This window comes from Salvelinus namaycush, chromosome 10, assembly GCF_016432855.1.
Source record: "Salvelinus namaycush isolate Seneca chromosome 10, SaNama_1.0, whole genome shotgun sequence".
Classification (NCBI taxonomy): domain Eukaryota; kingdom Metazoa; phylum Chordata; class Actinopteri; order Salmoniformes; family Salmonidae; genus Salvelinus; species Salvelinus namaycush.
The window spans coordinates 29,547,902-29,558,482 of record NC_052316.1 but is presented as its reverse complement, the minus strand read 5'-3'; the positions used below and the strand labels follow the sequence as shown (position 1 = coordinate 29,558,482).

The 10,581-nt window shown below is 44.8% G+C and overlaps 1 protein-coding gene and 1 pseudogene across 2 annotated transcripts; one reads left to right on the top strand and one right to left on the bottom strand.

Annotated features, from left to right (window-relative positions):
* Window positions 1-576: 576 nt before the first annotated feature.
* mettl13 (methyltransferase like 13) lies at window positions 577-4,467 on the bottom strand. 2 transcript variants are annotated; one of them, XM_039001960.1, is made up of 10 exons: window positions 4,096-4,467; window positions 3,597-3,869; window positions 3,322-3,414; window positions 2,830-3,205; window positions 2,509-2,708; window positions 2,185-2,374; window positions 1,925-2,116; window positions 1,523-1,729; window positions 1,233-1,364; window positions 577-1,062 (listed from the first exon to the last, which is right to left on the bottom strand). In XM_039001960.1, the coding sequence occupies exons 1-10, from the start codon at window positions 4,246-4,248 to the stop codon at window positions 779-781; spliced, it is 2,100 nt and encodes a 699-aa protein (XP_038857888.1). In that variant the 5' UTR covers window positions 4,249-4,467; the 3' UTR covers window positions 577-778. The 2 variants fall into 2 exon arrangements, with proteins under 2 accessions (XP_038857888.1, XP_038857890.1); XM_039001962.1 differs by having other exon boundaries at window positions 1,925-2,113.
* Window positions 4,468-4,672: 205 nt separating this feature from the next.
* LOC120054521 lies at window positions 4,673-10,391 on the top strand (annotated as a pseudogene).
* Window positions 10,392-10,581: the final 190 nt, after the last annotated feature.

Here is a 10,581-nt window from a genome sequence, read left to right as displayed (position 1 = left end):
CATGGCGTTGTGTGGGTGAGCGGTTTGGTGATGTCAACGTTGTGAACAGAGTGCCCCATGGTGGCGGTGGGGTTATGGTATGGGCAGGCATAAGCTACAGACAACGAACACATTTGCATTTTATCGATGGCAACTTGAATGCACAGAGAAACCGCAACGAGATCCTGAGGCCCATTGTCGTGCCACTCATCCACTGCCATCACCTCATGTTTCAGCATGATAATGCAAGGCCCGATGTTGTAAGGATCTGTACACATTTCCTGGAAGGTGAAAATGTCCCACTTCTTCCATAGCTTGCATGCTCACCAGATGTCACCCAATGAGCATGTTTGGGATGATCTGGATCGACGTGTACGACAGCGTGTTCCAGTTCCCGCCAATATCCATTAAACTTCACAAATCCTTTGAAGAGTGGGACAACAGTGCATTGGCCACAATCAACAGCCTGAAACTCTATGCGAAGGAGATGTGTCACACTGCATGAGGCAAATGGTGGTCACACCAGATACTGACTGGTTTCCTGATCCACGCTCTACAGATGCATATCTGTATTCCCAGTCATGTGAAATCCATAGGTTAGAGCCTAATGATTTTATTTAAATCAAATGATTTCCTAATATGAACTGTAAATATGAAATTATTGCATGTAGCATTTATATTTTAGTTCAGTATACATCTGTACATTTTTATTTCACACATTATTGCATGTAGCATCTTGAGAATTAAAATGAAAATTATAGTTTTTCACATTGTCCTCTTCTCCTCATGCCCCTCTCCCTCATGCCACCTTCAGGTCCTCTAGCAGCTCAGTGATGTCTATCTGAGGGATGCAGGTTGCTGCTCTACTGCTGTTCATGCCCAGTGCTCCCTGTAGAGTCTTCCCTGCCTTCAGCAGGCTGGGCGGGACCCCTGTCTCCCCCGTTCCCCTGGAGCACAGCAGCACCTCGTTGACCTCCCCCTCGATGCCCCGGGAGAGCACACGCGGGAACACACCCCGCACACGACCCAACACACTCTTCTTCAATGCAGAGTCACGACACACCAGGTTCAACATGAACACACCTGGTGGGGAGGGGTGACAGAGACGGACAGAGGGAGGGTGTAATATGGTGAGATACAAGATACACCTCGATAAGACCTAGGTCTACAGGCTTTGAAAAATGTAACATTTTAGATTTGGAAAATAAAGCAGACTAGCTCCTTGAAAGTTATTAAAAAAACTTTTACTGTACCTCGAGGTGTCAGCAGATTGCCAACTCTATCCAGGAAGGCTGTTTCTACAAAGGCAGGAGGAGGACAGCTCATCCCCAAACTGGGGTCCTTACTGTCCACGTCAAACATGATGACATCATACTGATGACCACCTAGACAGGTAAGAGAATAGTGTTAATCATGTGCATGCTCGAGGTTACAAATTTGCTCTTGAAGCAACCTTTTACTTTCTCCCTCCCACCTTAAATGTGTATCCGGTATCTCTTCCTCATCTCCCTCTCTCGTCCCCCCTCCCTCCCAGCACTCTCACCTTCTCTCTCAATGTTGTTAATGCGTTCCAGTCCATCTCCCAGTGTGACAGTGAGCCTTTCATCAGGTGTGAAGCCGAACCATCCCTGAGCCACCTCCAGCACTGCTGGATCCAGCTCCACCACCTCCACCCTGGCTCCAGGTACAAAGTCCCGCAGGAACTGGGGCAGCCCTCCTCCACCCAGTCCCACCAGGAGCACTGACACATCTACAGAGAAGTTATAGGAGACATGACAGACAGGAGACATTTGGCTGATTCATCAGACCTGTCGTGTCAAAAGACCAAACTTCCTGTAGGCAAAAATAGTGGATTTGAGAAAAAGTGTCAAACACAGACTGGTATTTGGCAGGTATGTGGGCACAGGGCAACTGACTTGCAGACAATGCTGGCAAATACACCTACCTTTGTTGTGGTCGGTGCCCACGCCTAGCATGGCGAGGCCAGCCACCATGACCCTGTGGTGGGCACAGCATAGATAGCCTTTGTCCACCTCCAGGGCGCCACCTGGTGTCTGGGATGGGGTTGTCATGGGGGGAGAGGTAGAGGGCTTGGCTTTCCTTCTGCTCTTCTTATTCTTCCGAGACAAGGCTGCTGCTAAAGTTAAAGAGACGGTTAGCCACTGAACTCACCAAGTAATAAAAACTGTGCGTGTTTGTTCTCACCTGCTGCTGGGTTAGTGAGGCGGCTCTCTGACTGGACCAGTCCGTCGTTAGCCAGGAACACCAGTCTACGGTAGAGCTGACCATCCTCTCCTCTCACGTCCTCTACAGAGTACTGACCACTCAGATCACTGGTACCATGACTCACCACCTCCCTCCAACCCAGCTCACCTCCCACCGACAGGAACGGAACCTACAGGGGGAAGGACAGGGATGGAGAGAGGGAGATGGGGAAAATGGGTGAAGGGGGCAAGATGATAGAGAAATTAGGAAACATGTATGTTTTTTTAATTACTACCCAAAATAGAATAATCACAACTTCCCTACTTTCTGATTGGCTGGCATCCCAGGGGGGGCGAGTTCCATCACCATGGGGGAGAGCTCTGATTGGACAGCCTGCATGTCAGTATACTCCTGTTCTCTGTGCATGGCCACGACAACCAGACGTCTGAAGTTAGCGCTAGCCGCTAGTTGGCCCCGCCCCTCAGCCAAGCCGTACAGCCAATCAGTCTCTCTGCCCTGAGGCACTGTCAGGGTTGAGACAGGAAGAGCCAGGTTAAGAATGCAGCCAAGAGCAGAAAGGAAAGACAAACATACCCATGTTTTTCCACCCAGGTGTGCCGATATACGACAAATCCTATCCCTCACCTATGAAGATGGCAAAGTGGTTGGCACGGGGAACCTTGGCACCAGGGGGGCAGTCCTGTACGGTGAGGGTGTAGCGGGGTCGCCCAGTGGGGGCGTGACAGAGGGTCAAAGAGGGGGTAGAGGACGCGTCTGTACCCGTACGGAGCCTCTGTCTCAGCATGGCGTACGCCTGGCGCTCTCTCACCACAGACAGCAGGTCTGCCACCACGGGAAGCCTCACGGGGGCACCATCCTCCCCTTGGCACATCTCCAGGATGGGCATGGGCATTGGCTTGCGGAACTTTGTGCAAACCAATACGAAGACAGGCAGAGCGAAGGAAGAGACCTCCTGGCTTTCCGGGTCACCCAGACAATGGAGTCTCACAGCCCAGCCCACCTACATTAACATTTCAATCATTTCGAAAATGCTCTTATCCTATCCTGAGTGAATTGAATTAAAGTAGGTACGGCAACCATCTATCACTATCAATGCATCTAACCTAAGCTTTTTACCTGGATGAAGTGCTCCACAGCCAGCTTGATGACACTCTCCTGGGCCAGGGTCACACAGACGTAGCGGCCTCCTATACCCAGGACACGGCCCACCTACACAAACACAAGGCATAAAGGGTTTATTGCATGTGATTAAACTTTAAGACACATTTTACTAACATATGTATGTATACCAGAGTGTATACCACACTCCTGGAGTACTACTCTATGTGCAGGGCTTCTGGCTTTGTTAAACCATTTTATAATCCCTGTCAAACTACTCCACACCAGCACACCTCAGCCAGCATCCTCCCAGCTAGAGCCCCCTCCTCCTGGGAGGCCATGGCGTCCAGTGTCCCCTTGTCCAGTGCAGCCTGGTAGCTTCCGTCCTCGTAGGGCGTCTGGGTGGCATCCACCATCTGGAAGGTCAGGTCTGGGCGCTGCTTGGCATTCTTCTGGTTCATGTGATTCACCACCGTCTCACTAATGTCAATGTTGGTCAGATGTCTGTAGCCAACGTCATACAGCTGCTCACTCAGCTCAGAGTTACCACAGCCCACCACCAAGACCTGGGACAGACGAGACAAGATACGCATGACTGTAAATCGCGTTGGATAAAAGCGTCTGCTAAAGGACCCTGTCATTTGGATAGGAATTCTTCCGTGCGTCATATAATACAAAACTTACATGGCTCTTCAGTAGAAAGAATTTCAGCAGAAGACAAATTGACTGTGGATTCGGAACGTTTTTAGGGGGCATTTTCCTACATGTCAGGTTGTCAGTGTATCTGCTCACCTTATCCCGCGGTTTGATGTATTTGTGCAGCACGCCACAGAGTTTGTTGTAGTCTCCATACCACTCAAAAGCCTTCTCTCCTCTCTTCTTGAAGAAGCGTTCCCAGTACTCTGCAGAACTGAACTCCTCGGCAGTGCGAGGTAGAAGACTCATCTTTGACACTTGCTAGGTTTATATCAGTAGCTAGCTAGCTACTTGTAAACAAACTAACGTTAGAATACTTTCGATTAGCTTTGAACAAGCTAGCTAAGATTCAGGAACATGCAGGACATCATAACTGTCTAAAGGTAGCAATTGGTAGATTGTCAATTGGTCGAAAAACGTATTATCAAGCTAGAAATGCTTGGATTTTCAGATCCCTTCCCCACATGGCATGTTCACCCGGACATTATTCCGAGCTGTACACAACTACATTTCGATTGGATAGCTATGAATAGGCGGAGTTCCTAGTCTAATGCTGATTTGCTGAGATTCTTGACAGAAGCCTGTCATTGTCTGATGTGGAATCGGATGCCTTTGCGGCCTGGCGAGTTCTGGTCCGTCGGTGATTATCTTCCGTACAACAAGAGGCATCAACATGGCTGTCCCAACAGGGAGATCTGTGGTCTTCGTGACTGGAACCGCAAATAAACTAGAAGTGGTGGCAGAATGGTTCACAAGAATCGATATTCCATGTAGAAAAGGCCTATTGTGAACATTAAACGTTACAGCGTGTGCTGTTTATTAGAGGCTTTACTTAGGTTCTAGCCATGGCAGCCAACCCCTGTGAAGGCATGGAAATGACTGACGGGGAATGTGGTGGTGGTTTTAGATTACACCTGCACAGATCAAATGGTTTGATAGCTGTTATTAGCCGCTAAAAATAGATTACGGTTCACCACCTAGATTACGGAGACATAATTTATAGATCGGCAGGAAAGGGTGCTCTCGAGCGGCTATATGTTCTTTACCATTCGGCCATCAGATTTGCCACCAATGCTCCTTATAGGACACATCACTGCGTTCTATACTCCTCTGTAAACTGGTCATCTCTGTATACCCGTCGCAAGACCCACTGGTTGATTCTTATTTATAAAACTATTTTAGGCCTCACTTCCCCCCTATCAGATATCTACTGCAGCCCTGAACCTCCACATACAACACCCGTTCTGCTAGTCACATTCTGTTTAAGGTCCCGAAAGCACACAGATCCCTGGGTCGCTCGTCTCTTCAGTTCGCTGCAACAAACACTCAAACTGGACGGTTTCATCTCAATCTCTTCATTTAAAGACTCAATCGTGGACACTCTTACTGACAGTTGTGACGGGTGGGTATAATTTGGGGAACGTTCCAACAGGAATCTGTTCCAAAAACCTCGTAAATAACAAGGATGCCAACAAACAACGCATACACCGTTGTATAGCGGCAGAATAGGATACCGGGTAGGGAGTGGGAAATTTTGTTACATTTTTCACTCACCACGTTTATTCCGAAAAATGTCTGCCCTCACTCTGGTAGCCGATGGACAAACATTAAAAATAAGCTACGTGGTGAGTTGATCATGCTAATTTGTATGCGTTGTTTGTTGGCATCCTTGTTATTAACGACATTTTTGGAACAGATTCCTGTTGGAACATTCCACAAATTATACCCACCCGTTGTGACTGCTTTGCTTGATGTATTGTTGTCTCTACCTTCTTGCCCTTTGTGCTGTTGTCTGTGCCTAATAATGTTTGTACAATGTTTTGTGTTGCTACCGTGTTGCTGCCTTGCTATGTTGTTTTAGGTCTGTCTTTATGTAGTGTTGGCTCTTGTCTTAATGTGTGTTTTGTCCTATATTTCTACATTTTTTTAATCCCAGCCCCCGTCCCAGCAAGAGGCCTTTTGATAGGCCATCATTGTAAAAAATAATTTGTTCTTAACTGACTTGCCTAGTTAAATAAAAAAGGCAATAAATAGATGGAGATATGTGTTGTACAGAGATAACATGAACTGAGTTACAGAAGTTTTGCAGTCCGACTAAAAGTCCATGCTATTCTAAAATACTGCTCCTCTGTTCTCTGACCAACAGGTGATTCAGATCCTGGGGGACAAGTTTCCCTACAAACTAGTGTCCAAGAAGATTGACTGTGAGTGCACCTTATCAATGGTTCCTGAATAAACTGAAGCCAGAAAGTAAGCAATGACTCATAAGCTACAAAGCCTATGTTATGTATAAATGAGTACAGTTACTTACAGTAAATGTAAAGTTACCAATTATTATGTAAGCGTGTGTGAACATTTAAGGGCCCGGTTTGGTTCTAATGATGAACTTAGCCATAAGATGTTTTTTATATATAGGATCCTATGGTTCTAATGATGAACTTAGCCTTAAGATGCCTTTGGGAAACCGGGCCCAGGTCTGTTTAAGATGCTGGCTGGGTTTGAGGACAAGTCGGCCTGGGCTCTGTGTACCTTTGCCTTCTATCCAGGGAAAGAGGAACCGGTACAACTCTTTAGAGGGATAACTGAGGTAAGAATATAACACACACACACACATTGAAAATCTCTGCATGCTTGCTCTAATATACAGTACCAGTCAAAGGTCCAAACCTACTCATTCCAGGGTTTTTCTTTATTTTTAATATTTCCTTCATTGTAGAATAATAGTGAAGACATCTAAAACTATGAAATAACATGAAACAACTTGTAACCAAAAAAAGTGTTAAACAAATCAAAATAGATTTTATATTTGAAATTATTCTAAGTAGCCACCCTTTGCCTTGATGACAGCTTTGCACACTCTTTGCATTCTCTCAACCAGCTTCATGAGGTAGTCACCTGGAATGCATTTCAATTAACAGCTGTGCCTTGTTAAAAGTTAATATGTGGAATTTCTTTACTTCTTAATGCGTTTGAGCCAATCAGTTGTGTTGTGACAAGGTAGGGGTGGTATACAGAAGATAGCCTTATTTGGTAAAAGACTAAGTCCGTATAATGGCAAGAACAGCTCAAATAAGCAAAGAGAAATGACCGTCCATCATTACTTTAAGATGGTCAGTCAATCAGGAACATTTCAAGAACTTTTAAAGTTTCTTCAAGTGCAGTCACAAAAACCATCAAACGCTATGATTAAACAGGCTCTCATGAAAGGAAGACCCAGAGTTACCTCTGCTGCAGAGGATAAGTTCATTAGAGTTACCAGCCTCAGAAATTGCAGCCCAAATAAATGCTTCAGAGTTCAAGTAACAGACACATCTCAAAGTCAACTGTTCAGAGGAGACTGAATATTGATGATGGTCCCGGAGAGGATGGCTGCTGTTTTATTGGCTCTTAACCAACCGTGTTATTTTGTTAGTTTTTTCGCATTGTTTGTAACTTATTTTGTACATAATGTTGCTGCTATTGTCTCTTATGACGGTAGCAGCTTCTAGACATCAGAGCTTTTGGACATCAGAACAGCGATTACTCACCTCGAATTGGACAAAGATTTTTCTTTAATGAGTCGGACTGGAAGGATATACTCCAAACACCCGAACAGGCCCTCATCCCTGTCATTCGCAGGTAAAAGAAACTTAGATTTTGTGGAACGAGATCGGGGTGCCTTGTGAGGATCAGGCAACGAGTGGCTAATCTGCCTTTGCCATCCGTACTGTTAGCCAACGTTCTACCAACAGAACATTACAAACTGTAATATCTTATGTTTCACTGAGTGGTGGCTGAACGACGACATTAATAACATACAGCTGGCTGGTTATACACACTATTGGCAGGATAGAACAGCAGCCTCTGGTGGTGGCCTATGTATATTTGTAAACAACAGCTGGTGCACGATATCTAAGGAAGTCTCAAGGTTTTTCTCGCCTGAGGTAGATTATCTCATGATAAGCTGTAGACCACACTATCTACCTAGAGAGTTTTCATCTGTATTTTTCGGAGCTGTCTACATACCATCACAGACCGATGCTGGCACTAAGACCGCACTCAATGAGCTGTATACCGCCATAAGCAAACAGGAAAACGCTCATCTAGAGGTGGCGCTCCTAGTGGCCGGGGACATTACCTAATTTCTATCAGCTAATCAAATGGCTACTCAGACTTTTTGCATTGCCCCACCATTCTACACTGCTGCTACTCTCTGTTATCTATGCATAGTCACTTTAATAACTCTACCTACATGTACATATTACCTCAATTACCTCGACACCGGTACCCCCTGTATATAGCCTCGCTATTGTTATTTAACTGCTGCTCTTTAATTATTTGTTACATTTATCTCTTACTTTTTTAGGTATTTTCTTAACTGCATTATTGGTTAAGGGCTTGTAAGTAAGCATTCCACTGTAAGGTCTACACCTGTTGTTTTTGGCGCATGTGACATATAAAACTTTATTTGACTCTGTGAATCAGGCCTTCATGGAAGAATTGCTGCAAAGAAACTTCTACTAAAGGACACCAATAAGAAGAAGAGACTTGCTTGGGCCAAGAAACACGAGCAATGGACATTAGACCGGTGGAAATCTGTCCTTTGGTCTGATGAGTCCAAATTTGAGATTTTTAGTTTCAACCGCTGTGTCTTTGTGAGACGCAGAGTAGGTGAACAGATGATCTCCGCATGTGTAGTTCCCACCGTGAAGCATGGAGGAGGTGGTGTGGGGGTGCTTTGCTGGTGACACAGTCAGTGATTTATTTAGAATTCAAGGCACACTTAACCAGCATGGCTACCACAGCATTCTGCAGCGATACGCCTTCCCATCTGGTTTGCGCTTAGTGGGACTATCATTACTTTTTCAACAGGACAATGACCAAACACACCTCCAGGCTGTGTAAGGGCTATTTGACTAAGAAGGAGAGTCATGGAGTGCTGCATCAGATGACCTGGCCTACACAATCACCTGACCTCAACTCAATTGAGATGGTTTGGGATGAGTTGGACCACAGAGTGAAGGAAAATCAGCCAACGGTCAACCGAATCGTTTCTAGTCATCTCTCATCCTTCCAGGCTTTTTCTTCTCTTGACTTTATAATGCGATTGGCAACTTTCATAAATTAGGTGCATTACCGCCACTGACCTCATCCGTCTTTCAGTCACCCATGTGGGTATAACCAATGAGGAGATGGCACGTGGGTACCTGCTTCTATAAACCAATGAGGAGATGGGAGAGGCAGGACTTGCAGCACGATCTTCGTCAGAAATAGAACTGACTTCTATTTTAGCCCTGGCGACGCAGACGCTCGCAATAATTGAATAACATAGATTTCTAAATTTATTTTGCACCGCTCGCACCGGGGTTTGCGTGGTCTGGTGTGAATTTCATCAGGAGTGGATTTTATACGTTTCAGTAGAAAAGGGCGGTTCCATGACGCCGACGTAATGTCCATGCTCACGTGGGCGTGGCCATTGATTTGGTTAACTTTATATGAAAAACTCATACTCTCATTTAAAGGTTAACATCACATGACATCTTTTCACAAATAGTTTAATGTTTAATCACATACGTTTCACAATATTTAGATGTAAACCTGTCAGCTGGGAAATGTACAGGGAGCCACGATCTACACCCAGAAAAGGCCACATCATGACACTATTTTGACGAATCTCAAATATAAAATATATTTTGATTTGTTTAACACTTATTTGGTTACTACATGATTCCATATGTGTTATTTCATAGTTTTAATGTCATCACTATTATTCTACAATGTAAAAATAAAGAAAAACCCTTGAATGATTAGGTGTGTCCATACTTTTGACTGGTACTGTACATGTCTTTTATCTGAACTGTTACATTGTAGAGCCTGGAGGCCCAGAGACTTTGGATGGGACCCCTGTTTCCAGCCAGACGGATACGACAAAACATAAGCAGGACTTAATGCAGGACATTTATTTTACTAGCAGAAGTCTGGGTTTATGCATCAGACTTTACCTGTCTTTATTGAACCAATTGACGGAAACTAATGATAGTGATTATTCCCAGTTTCACTGATGATTTGTAAATTTTCTCTCCTCTTTCTATCATCCATGTAGTTATGCTGAGCTACCCAAGGAGGTGAAGAACACCATTTCTCATCGGTATCAGGCTCTGGCAGCCATGTCTGAACACTTCTCCTCTCAGGACAATGGCACACCAGACAGCAAGAAGAAGAAACGGCTATTAACCCCTGATCTAGCATCAGATCACATAACCATTAGAGCAGTGGTTCTTAACCTTGTTGGAGGTACTGAACCCCACCAGTTTCATATGCGCATTCACCGAACCCTTCTTAATTGGAAAAATAAAATATGATTTTTTCAAATTCAAAACATAGGTATATATTTTACTGGTGCACAAAATGAACCGTGCATAAACATCAACACCGTGTGTTCAAAGAACAAAATCATCAAAACATGATTTTCACACAAAAACATAATAATGAATATTTACTGCAAATCAGTGTGACTTCTGCTGTTGCCTTTCAGAGACCAGTTCAGAAATGCGCGGCTTCACCTTGGCAAGTGCCACTCTCATGTCATTTTCGCAACAAAGT